Raw genomic sequence first — 17,320 nt, forward strand, 5'->3', positions numbered from 1 at the left:
AAATAAAAACAGGCCTGGGTGAGCAAGTGGCACTGTTGAGACGCACGCACGTGCATACACGTGGCGCGCGCACACACACACACACACACACACACACACACACACACACACACACACACACACACACACACACACACACACACACACACACACACACACACACACACACACACACACACACACACACACACACACACACACACACACACACACACACACAGCTTAATGAAATGAACTGCTCAAATGCACCGCTCACTTCAAACTGGGTTTGATTTTTGTAATTTAGGATGAGAAAATCCTGATAGTCACCAAAATGTAGCACTGTATGATAGCCTACAATGATTCTCACTTTCTGCATTGCATTTCATGATGAATGAAATGCTCGAGGGACCTGCTCACTGTCCTAGATCAGCAGTTCTACTGATTAGCCCACGGGCCAGTGCTATAAGCTACTGTGTCATCAGTGCTTATCCAAATAAACCAATGTGTTATTACCTATCATCTTAGAAAAGACCTCAAGTATCACTTTGCTAATCACCTGTCACACCTGATTTCCTGATTCATTTTCTTCATTCATCTTGAGCAAATGTAGCGACAGCTTGCAATCTGTTTGTTTTCTGAGTTGTCAAAAAGGAACCGAAGGCATGTATCAACATGGACTAAATGCTGCTGCAAGATGTCACCAGCTGCACATGATATGATGAATTACAATCATATGTTAATCAGCAGGCATCATAGTAATGGTTTGTTTACTAGGCATTCCATCACAAACCTTCATGGACTGTTTTTTTTACACAGATATATTCTTAAACAGTGCTAGGCTACCATTTCAAATACCAGTATCACAAGACCGATTCTTTTTTTCTGTCAGCAGTGGCGGAAAAGGCAAAGAAAAAAGAAATGAAAAAGAAATGCATCGATCAAACAAAAAAAAGGATCTTACAGCGAAGCATCAAATGGGTTTGTTCATGCATTCATAATTACTCTGTCTGAATCTGATTGCATGCATTTTACTGCAGTTACAGACTTTATGTAAGACAACTGCAGCTCAAGACGCAGCTGACAATATTGGAAACCAATTTTGTTTTTTCATCAATCACTGTATCTCCCCCAGATATACATGCACACGCATAATGTGTGTGCGTGTCTGTGTCTGTCTGTCTTTCTGTCTGTCTCTGTGTGGGGGGGGGGGGGGGGGGGGGTAAGCAAACAGCAGTAGGTCCAGCTGCAAGGTCAACACCAGCCTAAGTACCTTTTCATTTCCCCAGCCACCCATGATGTTAGATCCAGCAGTTTGTCCAGCAAACTCACTAATGACTGCATGCAGCAACCCTGCTTTTTAACTACTGTTTTCCCTATATGTGTGCCTGGGTGATTGCTGAGGATCTGCACCGCGTTTGATTAAAGTACATGGATAAAGGAGAGTTCTCAGAATAAATACATCTATAGCCTCTTCTCTACATAAGACTATTTGGGATAACAAAATCAATATTTTGCCTACAATTAAGCATTTCTATCATATAACACTTTCATCTTCACACATAGGTTTAATGATCATGTTAGGTACAGTAGGTAGGTACATTTTTAAGCAGAAATTTTGAAAATAAAATAAAATAAAAAGGTTGCCTATTTTTGGTTTTTATCTTCCAAATCCAAACATTTTGGATGACGGAACTGTCAGTGTTTTTTTTATATGATTATCATTAAATGACAATTTTTAAACAACATACTTTCGCAAGGGAATGTGGGCTGGAGACACAGTAGCTAAAATGAAAAATGTCAATGCGACGAAAATAGCCACATAACTATAAGTGTATATTAACACACACATTTTTTACTCGTGAAGAATGATAATATAATGAAAGTGATTATCACAATATTTTATATTATATATCTGGAAAGGAAGCTACTGAGTGTGTAACTCAAGAGTAAATAGAGATATCACAAGCACAGTCACACTTATAAACTATGCTACAACTAAATTACTTCCACGCGCTCAATATGCGATTTAAAGGAGCCTGGCAGTGGCAATATTCCTCTGATATGGTGTTACTGTTTAGTTTTAATAGGAACCCTCAGCTCAAATACGAGCTGACAAACACGGCAAGACAAACACAGTCTCTCTCCGGCAATGAAATATACACTATCAAATAGACCTGTACCTCTTTGAATCCACTGTGTGGGTGAAACTAAAGCGCAGAACAAACAGCGTTCCGATATGGCTTTGAGGGTGATAACAGCGTCTGACAGGGTGGAGAGAGCAGACTTTGGGCTCAGCGCGAAAACACAACCTGTGATTGACATGATTCCCTGGCCTTAGAGAAGTTTACCTTTTAATAAGAGCTCAGAGAGGCCCTCTCAACAACCGGGCTCAGCCTCTCACCGACAGCAAGCGACGGCTGGGGAGCAGTCTGTGTGTGTGTGTGTGTGTGTGTGTGTGTGTGTGTGTGTGTGTGTGTGTGTGTGTTTGTTTGTGTGCGCGTGTGTCCAAGCATGCCTACTGTATGTATCTATGAGTCTGTCCACGTGCAGGTGTAGGTAGGCGCTGTAGTTGTGCGCGTATGTGTGCCAAGATTTCAATCAAGGATTGCAGCCATTCCCAAATATGTCTTCTCTTTTGGGCCGATCTGTTTGAAGAAAATGAGTGGATTCAGGATCAAGAGCCTTTCTGGAGGAATCTAAGTCTGTTTGAGGATTATGACTTCTTCAGAGCTATACACTGGCCCTTGGAGGCCAGGCTTAACACATGCATTCCAGACAGTGATATAGAAATGATAAAATCCAGGCAAGACTCCTTGCTATGGGAACAAATCTTAACATACTGACAAACTGAAAACATTTAGTGTACAGTAGCTCTGTCGCCAACTTCGACATGTAGAAGACTATTCTAACATAAGTCTATTATAAAATAAAACAATTACGCAATAACAGAGGACACAAGGAAAGGCATCCTACATAAAAGCCATTTCTTCACCTCATCCTAAATCTGCAATAAATATTGCTCCCATTGATTCAATTTTAATACGCTCAAAACCCTCTTCAGCTACAAACGTTTGAGGCACTGCATCCTAATAATAGCACCTCTGCCCTCTTATTTCTTTGACTCTACCATTCTCTGCCTTCAATGCCTGTCAGAGCTCATATCCCTGGACCTGAATAAGTGCTGCATAAACCACACCTCCGCTCATCTGCCTTATAAATTACAATTAGTACACCAACACCTCCCCTGCCAGCTCTGTTCAATTTCTCCATTCTCACAAAGATATTTCTGTGGCATTGACAACATGCCTGAACAAGCCTGAAATGAACCACTTTCCACAGCCTAAGAATTAAGAGTGTTCAACAACAAATATCCACACTCACATCCCCTCAGAGTGGAGTTCTCTAGTCACATTTGTAATTATTTAACCTGGTTACAGCATAACCTGGAAGCAAAACACGTAAACACGAAAATTCCTAACACATTGAGATATTTCAAGATTAACAACCAAAGGTGTAATAAGAAATAAGATAAGTTACAGGTTATTCTCGGTTTATGGTATATTTTTACTTTGTTTTAACAGTGCCAGTAATAACCGCCTTTAGGGACCTAAATTGCCTTTCTGAATGTGTATCAAATGCACTCTACATCAAGAGAGTTAAAGTGTGCAACATGTACAGTACTGCATGTCAACATAAAACTCTGGCTACAGTCTTTCAATACAGTAGGTCTGATGTCAGTAGCTTTGTCGCAACAAGCCATGGGATATTTTGTTCCTTCATTAATAACGTGAAAATGCCAAGAATCAAAGCTGTCTCTAATATTCTAGAAATTTAGTTCAGTTCTCAACCTTTTCTGAGCACTGAACTCCTTCTGTTTCAAAGCTTCAACTGAAGTACCATGATTTTTATTTTTTCCCAATGGGAATAAATGTTTTAATTTCAGTTTAAAAAGGTACGATATGCTACACGTGTACTGAACAATTACAACACTCAATATCACTTTAGACCCAGGCTCACACACATATTACAATTCTAAAACATTACCTGGGGGTTTCATAGACGAATGGCAGCAGACGCTACTGTAGCTCATTGTCACAAACCAGGGGAAATACACAGAGACACGAGTCTCTGCAGCCATCCCATCAGTATGAGCATCAGAAATTTGCCCGACTGAGAGCCTTGAGAAAGCGTATGGACTTATTTTGACCCCACAACAGAGTACCTCGTGTAACCATGACTCTTTGCTATTTCACACTTTTTAAACACATCCTTTGTCCTGTTACTTGCACCCCACCCACACGCAAAAAAAGGAAGCCTCAACAGAGGGAGATGATGATCCTGGGCAAGGGAGAGGGGAAGTAGCTTCTCCTACAGACAGTCGCACCAGGGGAGGGACTAACTATAGCCACATCAATGACTAACTCTCACAGCAAGGACACCTCCCCTTCACTTTGAAAATAAAATAAATTAAACAACAAAGGGGGGACGCTGACATTCACTAGCCTTTCAGCTTGTTGCCCCAACTAACTGCTTATAGTACATCCAGAATACTTGGGCTCCGCACAGTAGCTACTGTTTAACCACCAGAAGTATAAATGTGCAATGTGTATTGCAGGTGCAAAGTTATACTACCTGTCCTGGCACGTAACGATACTAACAATAACTTGTATACACATTCATAGATGAAGCATAGAAAGTTACCTCATCCGCTGACCTAATATGGTCATTCCAACACAGGAGACGACCCATCTCTGTGCTTCTTCATGCATTACACACACAATCAATAATGGAAAAATATACACTGCGAAAGGCCTTAGCCGTACTGCCTACAAGAGGCATTGATAAATGATTTTGTGCCAGTTATGACAGCAAGGTGCACACAGTGAAGAGAGTGGAAGGCCTTTTTAATAGTGCAAGGAGAGAATTAAATCAAACCCAGGAGAGCCTCCACTGGAAAGAAGGGATGTTGCATCTCTCTGCTCTAAATCACAGCTCGACTTTAGCCCAGCCTTTGCTTTGCCCATTTTTCTACATTATCAGAGAAAACCCGTCACTGCCGTCCATGGGAAAGTTTACAAATCATGATTTATCAGAGAAAGGGGCCCTAAACACCTGTGTGAGAAAATAGGTATGGCTTGCATATCTTATTTATAAGCCAAAAACCTTTTCTTAGCTGTCTTTGTATTAAAAATGTGTCCAAAACCATGTAACAAAGGATTTCATGTGTTATCACTTCAGTGCAACGTATTGTTATTATGATTATGATGTGCTAAAAATATATATTTCGTTTTTAAATAAAATGTCCAAATGAAATATCAGAAATGGACTCCGTCTTCCTGGAAACTATGCAGTAAAATTACCTGTACAGACAGTTCGCACATTCCATAAGTCAGCAATGTAAAACCCTATAGTGGGCAATACAGAATACAGGACCTTATTATCTCTGGTGGGGAAAACTGAAAAAGAGAAAAGGAAAAAAAAAAAAGGAAAAGAAAAAGGGAAAAAGGCGAAGGCTTAAAGGGAGTGAAAAGTTTCCAAAGGTCAAAAATTAATCAAACTCATTACCTGTGGAAGAGAGGGATTATTCCTGGTTGCTGCTAACTGGTCTAGCAGAGTTTTAACCTCTGTGTTCTTTTCTAAGGGATGAAGATTCCCAGCGGGACAGATGTCCATGGTTCCTCATTTAGAACAGGATAAGTGAATTATACTCGTCCTCCTGGGCCTGCTGGAGACACAAACAATACATTTCACAAAAAAACGACAAAAATATTAAACACGATATTGTCTTCAAAGGAGACATCTAAATCTTATATTATACCAAGCATATTATACAGTAGTCATTATTTCTCGACTTTCATGTCCAGAGAACCCTGAAAACAACCCCATTTCTGGTCAGTTTGTGCACTAGAAATCGTCAAAGCCATGCCAGCTAGGGAAAGAAAATCCTGCTTACTGGCCAGCGAGGCCAGTAGCCGCCACTTTATCCAGTAAATACTGCAGAAGAAAGGGGGAGAGAGTGAGAGAGAGGGAGAAGAGAATAAAAGGAAGCAGTGGTTTATGCTCATGAACCCAGGGTGATGTGCACTCTAGTCTCACTCTTCTCTCAGCATTCTCTTTACACAACTTTCCAACGGAAAGGAGGTTCTTATCGAGGAACTGTACAGAATCTCCCAGACAGAGGCGAATGATGAGATTCGCTTGAAAAGGCACAGACCTTTTGAGTATTGGAAAAATATTAGACAATCATTACCGCAAATGTCTTTAGAAATAATTTAGCTGTCAATGGGGAACAACGGGTGGACTGTTAAATGTTCCTGAGTGGAGATTGATGCCGTCAGATAATAACAAAGCCGATGTATATTAATGCTACATCCATATGTTCTCTGTGAAAGGATACAGTTCAACAACAAAGTAATTAAGATGGATCATGCAGACACATAACGCCACGCACACACGCCTGCACGCACTCACACAACCTGAGACAAGCAGAAAAGAACCTCATGCTCTACACAAAAGTGTACACTTTACCATGATTTAACACAATATTTATACATAAGGCATCAAGGCATAAAAAATTAAAAAGTATATTTCTGATAAAAATGTTTTAAATATAAGAGAATATTGGTCTGAAATGGAAAATACCATAAAGTACAATGAAATGTCACCGAAACGTTAACTATATTCATAAAGAAATTATAGGACTGATAATTATTAATAAATGATTAACCGAATTGTAAAAAAAAAGAAAATAAATATTCATTAGAGATTTGCTCTTCTGATTAAAAATACAAAACCATATGAATGTGTCTTAAACACAGAAAATGGTGCCTTTATTTGCTGGCCTTTTGCTGATGATAATTTTAATGTATTTGGCACACATGAAAACATGTTATTTATTTTTTACAAACTAGTAGCCTAAAACTGAACATTATCTATCCCCCCTACAACACACAGGAAATGATAACATAAAAAAAGACAACAGTAACCGCTCTGAGGGGAGTCCAGGCTGTAAATGTGCACAATATTCCACATGATTATATACATGTCAGTTCAGGGCGCACTTCGAGTGACGCGGTGTCAAATCTGTGTGACAGATTTAGGTGAACGCTGGTGAGCAGAATCCTGCGTGGGGAGAGCGGCTTAGGGATGACTTATGCCTGATCTATGGCCTGTCGTACAGTGGTGTCGGCATGCCAAAAATAGCAGATCCACAAGTTCACAACGCCTCCCATCTGACGCATTGCATTGAGCTTGTAGATCGGCGAATACAAGCTAACGCGACACCATGGAATGAAACTGGGCTACGAGCAGTCAGCTAGATGAGGCGGAAAGGAGCCTCGCTCACCGTGGGGCCGCTGCCAGACCCCACAGTCCCTGTGTACCTCAGCTGCCCACCAACACTGACAGTCAAGCCATTACACAGTATTAATTCAACTCTATGAGAGTACAAATGGGTCCATTTGGTTATATGTTACACTCTCTGAGTTTCAACAGGACAAATCAACACTGAGCATTTGAAAATTGACGTGCAGCCTACCTGACACCATTGCCACCTTCTGACCATTATATGAATCTTTGTGTCAGCTTTCTGGGTCCACTCTGAGGTCAGATGACACGGCATTTGCTGAGAACACAGAAGCAAAGAAGATGTGCCCCATAAATGCTTTCTGATAAGGAAAATATTTATATAAAGTGAACACCTATTTGACTTATTTAAAAAGTTCATGGTTTATTGGAGCGTGGTGGTTGCTGAGAATGGTTAGGAGACAAAAATGAGGAAGATTGGAACATGATCTGATTTTTGGAGGCATTCTTAAGGTAATGTCTCCCTCTTTTGGTTCATATTGTACACTGGAAGCAGAGCATGACAATAATTATACCCTTACATCAGAACAGAACCACTATAATAGGCCTGTTCAGATGATTGGGGACTCTGTCCTATGCTGTCCTCTGATAATTGCTTCCCTAAAGTATTCAGCTATCCATGTGACTCATTCATTTATTTATCTCTTTTTTAATTAATTTCAATTCATTTCAATGCAAATCCATTTGAAGGCATTTTGATTGTTGCCTAAAATTCATGGCAGTAGCCTAAAGCATTTTACTTCAACATGTGATAAGCAATCATATATACTTATGTTTGCCATTTGGTTAAGCTTTGTCAAACAAGACATGAGGTGTTATGATTATGAAAGGCTGACCGTCTAGTTCTGAAACCTGGGCGCTCCCTGACATCTAGTGGACAAAATACTTAACTGTTTGGAGTGTAGCAAAAGGAAAGAGCACATATTATAAAACTAGTAAGCCAATTATTATTGAATTGGGAACTTCTGCATTTGTCTACATTGTTTTGTGATTTTACACACTTTTTTTCTCCATTTCTAAACATCTCACCAACCACAATAGATTTTTTTATTTTACTGTACTGTATATGCATGTTTATCAACAAAGACATCAATCAATCAATCAATCTATCCTCCCCAGAAACTGAAGGCGGAATGTACAGACAGACAGTCAATCAATCAAACTGAATTAATGTCTAATGCAGGAATGTCATACAATCCAAGGCCATATTATGATCTGAGAGGGAAATGATTTAATTTAAAGGTTCTACACACCATGCATTTAAAAATAATTTATAAAACATTGTTTGTGTCCCAAAAACGTTGTTTTAAAAGGTTTGAGGCTAGATTACCACTCCTGAATACAGAGCCCCTGTAATTTCTGCCTGTGTCATACACTCATTTTGCAATAAATATGGATTAAGCATGTTGTGAGATATCCTGATGGCCATAGGACATTCATACAGGTCTCATAAACCTATACTTTCACCAAAGCTATCATCAATGCATAAGTCACAGATAAACATGAAATAAAATCTATTTAATGCAGCTTTAAGCATGATTCCATTCAACCACAGAGATGTACAGTAGAAGGGGCCTTCTGGTCAGAGGTGTTCTCCTTATCCAGGAGCTGTAGCAAATCAAATCAAACTTTATTTGTATAGCACATTTACAGTATCAAATAAAAAAACTTCAACAAATAATATGCACTGACAAAGAACAAAATATGCAGAGTTAATACTACATATACAACTAGAAACAATAGAGAACAGAGGATTTAAAAGCCCCAATCGAGAGCCTGGGGACCACAGCCGCAAAAGCCGGGTCACCCCTGCTCCTCTTGTTAGTTGCATGAACATCCAGCAGCATCTTGTCCGCAGACCTAAAGGCCCTGGCTGGGACATAGGGCTGGATTATATCCAAAAGATAAAAGGTGCAAGCCATGAAGGGATTTAAAAACAAATAAAATAACCTTAAAATCAATTTTGAATTTAACAAGCCGACCAATCATCAAGGAAGATGATACACGAAAGAAGAAGAAGGAGCCAATGGAGGGGCAGCCACATACCATTAATACAATTAAACAAATTAAAATTCATGGTTAAGACATTAATGGGTGTAAATGATGTGGTAGTCCCATATTTACAATAAAACTAGAAAGATGGAATTGGAAATGGCAAGTGTGGTTGCAGTGACGCGAGTCACACTTGCAAGTCTTATCATTTAAATTTTCCCCATTCAAGTCAATGGGGAAAATGTATTCATTATATATTATACATTAATGGCCATATACAAGTGAAGCTTTTTGTAATGCTTCACACACTGTTGTCACTCTTCACATGACATCACAATATATAATATAAATGGTAAGACGGAACTCATGCAGTTACCAAATGTGACTAATGTCCGTGTCTCTGGTTCAAATCTGCTACCAAGCCAATCAAACTATATAGAGCTTGTTTTCGGGGAGGGCAATCTTTGTCACTGCAATTGCGACTCTTACAGGCTGGTATGGCAACTCTACAGTAAATTGGGAGAACAAATAGAAATATTGATTAAACAAAAAACAAAGAAACAAAAAACAGAAACAAATAAAAGAATAAAGAATAAGATGGGGCCTAATAAGACCAGGGCTCCCCTGCCTATCTAAGGTAATGGGGATTTTATTATTTAAAAAAAAGCTATTAAAAAAGGTAATATTAAAAAGATATTTGGCATTGATCGGTCTAGTGATTAATGAGATTAGCTGCGTCTATAAAAGAGTCTGTCTGTCTGTCTGTCTGTCTGTCTGTCTGCCTGTTCGAAGCTAATTTCAAACCACTGGAACGATCAGTGCCAAATGTGCACAATGCCAGTAGGCCAAAGAAATACGACCAGACATGGCTTTTCACACAATGTTATATATTTTTGAAATATTTAATTTTAATGTTATAATGGAAGTCAAAAGTGTGCCTCCATCTCCTCACCTCGGAAATGTAAGTGCCCCTACAAAGCCAAAGTTGGCCAAAACCCAAACCCTCTCAACCACTGTTGATACTGAACTTGAACTCTGAAATATGCCTCAACCAGATGGTTTGAGGTTTACCATGGTATCCTTGTGTGCTTGTGACCATTTACCCTGTTGATTGTTGTCTAGGGTTCATGCCATTTATTCTTCTCTTCTCCCCGTTGAGGGACACCTCACTGGGGGCTTTATGTCCAGGTCTCTGTGCCGTTGACTTCACCGCTCCACTTGTAGCCTTGTACGGGCGTGGTGGACGCGCCTTCATCTCCTCCACATTGAGGCGCACCTCACCACGGAACTGTAAGTACCCCTTGCTAAGTATGTTCTGTACAGGTGCCGGATCATTAAATGATACAAACGCAAAGTTAGGGAGCTTCCCACCTTTCTTGATACTGAGCTTCAGGACTGTACCATATTGCTCAAAGAACTCCTTGAGCTCAGCCTCATCCACATTGTGAGGGATGCTTCCGACAAACAGTTGGTGAGCTTTATGTACGGGCGGAGGTCCCCCGGGTCTCTGTGTGGTTGACTTCACCTCCCCGCTGGCAGTCTTTGCGGTCTTGTCCGAGCGTGGCGGGCGCGCCTTCATCTCCTCCACGTTGAGAGTCCAGTCACCACGAACCTTTATGGGCTTGTTGCAGAGGATGTTCTGTACAGGTGCAGAGTCATTGAATGCAACAAAGCCAAAGTTAAGGCCCTTTCCGCCACTCTTGATACTTAGGTTCAGAACTGTCCCGTAGTTCTCAAAGACCACGTTGAGCTCCGCCTCGTCCACATAGCGAGGGATGTTTCCGACAAACAGTTGGTGGGCGTCGGGGTACCTGACCTCCTGCACTGGCCTGGGACCCTTGTGTGCGGGCGGAGGGCCTCCAGTTCTCTGTGCTGCCGACTTCGCCCCGCTGGAAGGCACTGAAGGCAGGCTCTTACCGGTCATTGTTGCCCCCGACACTGGGGATGGGACATCAGTGTCTTTTTTCATCTCTATGACAGCAAGCTCCACCTCCTTCTGAGCATCTACCTCAGGGTCAAGGCTGGCAGACATTGCGGTCTGATCCTCTTCCTCATCGCATTGATCTCGCTCTGACCAGGGTCTCTGGTTGTAGATGTCAATAGACTCATCCTGGGCCATCTCTGGAGAAGCAACCCTCTCTTCCATCTGTTCTACCTCTGCCTCAGATGTTTCTGGGTTGTTTTCCTCCGGAGCGGAGAGGCAGGCATCAGCAGAAGCTGTGGTGAGGTCTGTGATAGGAGCGATGGGACTCCTCTCTGTGGTCTCCTCAACTGGCTCAGGCTCCAGAAGAAGGATGTCCACTTTCATCTCCTCCTGCCTTACAGGCTCCGTCTCGGATTCACAAATAGCCACAGCTGCCTCAGCCTCAGACTTTTTAGGAGATTCCAAGTCCGAATCTCTAAACACCTCATCTTGTCCAATCAGCTGGGCAGTAGTCTTCTCAGTCATCAGCAGCATCATCATCAGTATAAAAATCAAGAAATTACCTTTCAGCGAATTCTTTGTATTGCCTAAACTAATCCAAAACAATTCCTTATGGTCTCTGCTCCTCTTATCATGACATATCTGTCAATTATGAATTGAGAGATGAGTGGCCGTGATATACCTTTTAAAGACCAAATCTATCAACACCACAATGTCACCTTGTTACGTCACACGTTTGCAAACCTAAGCTACAACGAGCTGAACCAGAAAGACCAATTAAAACACAAAGACCATTAAAACAACTAGAAAGGTGCAATTCTGGGAAACTGCACGAGATCTACAAGCTCACAGCGCTCACTAGTTAAAGCATAATGGTAGTGGTTCAAATCTAATGTGACACAAATGCGTTCCAGGTCTAAATGGGTTAAAAACAAATAAAATAACCTTATTTTAAATTTAACAAGGAGCCAATGGAGGGGCAGCCACAAACCATTAACACAATTAAACAAATAAAACAATTAAACATAAAAAACAGATTTAAAATTCATTGTTGAGACATTAATGGGTGTAAATGATGTGGTAGCCCCATATTTACAATAAAACTAGAAAGATGCAATTGGAAATTGCAAGTGTGGTTGCAGTGACGCGAGTCACACTTGCAAATCTTAGCATTTGAATTTTCCCCATTCAAGTCAATGGGGAAAATGTATTCACTATTACATTAATGGCCATATAAAAGTGAAGCTTTTTGTCATGCTTCACACACTGTTGTCACTCTTCACATGTCATCACAATATAAATGGCAAGACGGAATTCAGTTACCAGTGGATTCCTCACGACTCGTGTCAGTGCAACCACACTTGCAATCTCCCAGAATTTCACCTTTTACACTCACATTTGGGCATTGAATAATAATAATAAATGTGACTAATGTGTTCTTCTTAATGTGTCTCTGGTTCAAATCTGCTTCCAAGCCAATCAAACTAAGCTATGGGAAAATTAAACAGAACAGGAACTGGGACTAGTCTAGTGACTAAAATTATGAATAGAGCCTGTTTTCTTACAGGAACATGGGAGAACAAATTGAAATATTATTTAAAACAAAGATAAAAGAAACAAAAAACAACAAAAAACAAGAAACAAAAAATAGAAACAAATACAAAACTAAAACATAAGATGGGGCCTAATAAGACCAGGGCTCCCCTGCTGATCTAGGGTAATGGGGATTTTATTATTTAATAAAAAAAGCTAATAAAAAAAGTTATAATTAAAAAAACATTTGGCACTGATCGGTCCATTGGTTAATGAGATTAGCTGCGGACACACGAACACAAACAGATGCTTTTCTAGACAGCTCGCCCTTAGGAGCCAGTGTAAAGATACATTTTCCATCTATAAAAGGATCTGTCTGTCTGCTTGCCTGTTCGGCGCTAATCTTTCAAACCAATGGACCCATCCGGGCCAAATGTCTTGTGCACACCGCCAAAGAAATACGACCAGAGATGGCTTTTCACAAAGTGTTATATATTTTTGAAATATTACATTTTAATTTTATAATGGAAGTCAATGGGGATCGGATTGGGCTGAAACCTTGCCTGAATTTGGAGTCAAATGTCATAGATACATCATAGAAGACTGGCATCACAGGCTGGGCAGATGAGTGTGCCTCCATCTCCTCCATGTGGAGGAAAACCTCACCTCGGAAATGTAAATGCCCCTACAAAGCCAAAGTTGTCCAAAACCCAAAACTTCTCAACCACTGTTGATACTAAACTTGAACTCTGAAATTTGCCTCAACCAGATCGTGGTTTGAGGTTTACCATGGTTCCTAGTATGCTTGTGACCATTTACCCGGTTGATTGTTGTCTAGGGTTCATGCCATTTATTCTCATGTCTCTCTTCTCCCCGTTGAGGGACACCTCACTGGGGGCTTTATGTCCAGGTCTCTGTGCCGTTGACTTCACCGCTCCACCTGTAGCCTTGTACGGGCGTGGTGGACGCGCCTTCATCTCCTCCACATTGAGGCGCACCTCACCACGGAACTGTAAGTACCCCTTGCTGAGGATGTTCTGTACAGGTGCCGAATCATTAAATGATACAAACGCAAAGTTAGGGAGCTTCCCACCTTTCTTGATACTGAGCTTCAGGACTGTACCATATTGCTCAAAGAACTCCTTGAGCTCAGCCTCGTCCACATTGTGAGGGATGCTTCCGACAAACAGTTGGTGAGCTTTATGTACGGGCGGAGGTCCTCCGGGTCTCTGTGCGGTTGACTTCACCTCCCCGCTGGCAGTCGCTGCGGCCTTGTCCGAGCGTGGCGGGCGCGCCTTCATCTCCTCCACGTTGAGAGTCCAGTCACCACGAACCTTTATGGGCTTGTTGCAGAGGATGTTCTGTACAGGTGCAGAGTCATTGAATGCAACAAAGCCAAAGTTACGGCCCTTTCCACCACTCTTGATACTCAGGTTCAGAACTGTCCCGTAGTTCTCAAAGACCACGTTGAGCTCCGCCTCGTCCACATAACGAGGGATGTTTCCGACAAACAGTTGGTGGGCGTCGGGGTACCTGACCTCCTGCACTGGCCTGGGACCCTTGTGTGCGGGCGGAGGGCCTCCAGTTCTCTGTGCTGCCGACTTCGCCCCGCTGGAAGGCAGGCTCTTACCGGTCATTGTTACCCCCGACACTGGGGATGGGACATCAGTGTCTTTTTTCATATCTATGACAGCAAGCTCCGCCTCCTTCTGAGCATCTACCTCAGGGTCAAGGCTGGCAGACATCGCGGCCTGATCCTCTTCCTCGTCACATTGATCTTGCTCTGACCAGGGTCTCTGGTTGTAGATGTCAATAGACTCATCCTGGGCCATCTCTGGAGAAGCAACCCTCTCTTCCATCTGTTCTACTTCTGCCTCAGATGTTTCTGGGTTGTTTTCCTCCAGGACAGAGAGGCTGGCATCAGCAGAAGCTGTGGAAGCTGGGTCATCAAAGGCTGTGGTGACGTCTGTGATAGGAGTGATGGGACTTATCTCTGTGGTCTCCTCAGCTGGCTCAGGCTCCAGAAGGATGTCTGCTTTCATCTCCTCCTGCTTTACAGGCTCCATCTCAGGTTCACAAATAGCCACAGCTGCCTCGGCTTCAGACTTTTTAAGAGATTCCGAGTCCGAATCTCTAAACACCTCATCTTGGTAACGGAAAACATCATTGTGAACATACCACCTGAATGCTACATTACTAGGAGCCAGGACAAAGGTTTGCACAAACTTCCTCATGGGCTGCTTGTTGTTGGAGAGCTCACCAATCACCTGCACCATCACATTATTGTTGGGTGTTGCGTGGATGTCCATATGTCTGATCTTTGTGGTGCAGTCACAGAAACCCAGGGATGTTACCTTCTTATGGATGTTAGACTGACCATAGACGGCATCCACTGGTTTGCCATTGCTGTCCAGGCCCCCATGGACATAGGAAGAGTTTGTGCCATAAAACCTGTGCAGGTTTTGAGGCTCCTTGTGGAGGTATGTGTAGTACTGACGGACAAACTCTTGTCCAATCAGCTGGGCAGTAGTCTTCTCAGTCATCATCAGCATCATCATCAGTATAAAAATCAAGAAATTACTTTTCAGCGATTCTTTAGATTGCCTAAACTGATGCCTTTCCTGATGTTCTCTGCTCCTCGTGACCTATCCGTCAACTATAAATTGAGAGATGTGTGGCTGTGATGTGCTTTTTAAAGACCAAATCTATCAACACCACAATGTCACCTTATTACATCATCACAAGTTTGCAAACCTAAAGCTGATCCACAAAGACCAATTAAAACACAAAGACCAATTAAAACAACTAGAAAGGTGCAATTCTGGGAAACTGCAAGTGTGGTTGCACTGACGCAAGTCGAGAGAAATCCACTGGGAACGTCTTACCATTTATATTATGTATTAATGTGATGTCATGTGAAGCATGACAACATTGACAACAGTGTGTGAAGCACGACCAAATCTTCACTTTCGCGTGGGTGCAAAGTTTACAAAAGGCAGGCTCACTTTTGCTGGCAAAGAATTCTCGGACCGAGAACAGTGAACCTATATCATCCAACCTAATAAGGACGCAGATTGAAACCAGCAAAGCTCTAATCTGGCTTTGTCTGGGACTGGAAGCTTGGCCTACATCTTGGCACAAAGCGCTCAAAGTTTGCTGTACGCCCATGGTCACATTGACCAAGCTTCGCAGGATGGATAAATAGCACAGATCATTTCACACTAGACATTTAAGCACATCTTTTAGTTTTTTTTCCTTCTTCTTTTAATTCTTCACATAAAGCACAGAGCACAGAAATAACCTCCGTCGTTACTGTCGTTCGGGGGATCGATCGCACTGCAGATAAATATTCTGTGACTACTTGAAAAGGACCACTTGACCTATTTTCCTATAATTGGTCGGTCCTCACTAATCGCCATTATAATATTTTTATCTACTCACTCGTGTGTCAGGAGTTATACATTCGTCTCTAAAAGTGGAGTATGCATCGGCCCTAATCTGTCAAAGGCAAAAGCCACGAAAAGAAAATGGCGTCATGATTGAAACTGATGTCTTGTCCGTGGCTGGTGGTTTACTGAACAGACAACAGATGTTAGAACGTCAGTCATCTCCAGGGCAGGATTAACCCTTCATGGTGCCCTGTGCTTGGACCTAGTTTGGTACTAACCAGTTCCTTTCGTAGAGGTCTAGTATAGAGACCAGGACTACTGCATGTTTTTGTGAGGGTACCTACCCTAGACACAGAGGAGAGAACATGCCCCCTACGTCCACAGCGGGAATCGAACCCAGGACCTTATAGCTGTGAGGCGACAGCTGCGCCACCGTGCCCCCGCCTCTGTCAACCCCTGCCTACTGGACTGAATCGTTATAGAGATTTCGGTGCTTAATTTCTGTGCCACTTAAATTGACTTAATGGCTGAGCTGTCAATTTGTCCCCTGGTGCAATGTGACTTTCCTGTCTCTACACTGTATAGCGATTAAGAAAGAAAGAAAAGGCCCCAAAATATATTAAAAATAAAAAAGGGTTTTCAGGCTGGTTTCTTGTCAGCTATTTTGTATGGCTGTGAGGCTTGCCTAAAAAATAATTAACTAACTTCTGTCGAAACTCTCTACATGACTGGAGTGAAATACCTACTTAGGGTGAGGGTTACTACACATAATCTAACCTTCCTATTAGAAGCAGACCTTCATCGACAACTTTAGTTAGAAAAAAGCAAGCCAGATTCTTCACCAAGATACAGCAGCCTCTTGGCATGCTTGATGACCTTTTGTGGTTATGTTCTTCAATTAAAAAAAGAAGAGAACCAAGTCATGTATTCTCATTTAATAGAGATACTGGAGACACAAGATCATATTGGGTGTGACCTGAGGGAGATGACTGATAAGCTACAATCCAAAGAGAGAACAAGATATAAGACCTACCGAGCCATCAACCCAGATGTATGCATCCATCCACAGTGCAACAGTATTTTACAGTGAGGACTATTGGTGAACCCGATGGTCCTCTCATAGGCTGTGAGTGTT

At 41.9% G+C, this 17,320-nt stretch overlaps 1 protein-coding gene across 1 annotated transcript; it reads right to left on the reverse strand.

Moving 5' to 3' along the window:
• Positions 1–13,611: 13,611 nt before the first annotated feature.
• LOC308307512 (ras GTPase-activating protein-binding protein 1-like) lies at positions 13,612–15,339 on the reverse strand (the record flags this gene model as incomplete). Its single annotated transcript, XM_080752778.1, has 1 exon — positions 13,612–15,339. The coding sequence occupies one exon, from the start codon at positions 15,337–15,339 to the stop codon at positions 13,612–13,614; it is 1,728 nt and encodes a 575-aa protein (XP_080608904.1).
• Positions 15,340–17,320: the final 1,981 nt, after the last annotated feature.

The sequence above is a fragment of the Nannobrachium achirus genome (assembly GCF_963921795.1).
Source record: "Nannobrachium achirus genome assembly, chromosome: 22".
In the NCBI taxonomy this organism is placed as follows: Eukaryota; Metazoa; Chordata; class Actinopteri; order Myctophiformes; family Myctophidae; genus Nannobrachium; species Nannobrachium achirus.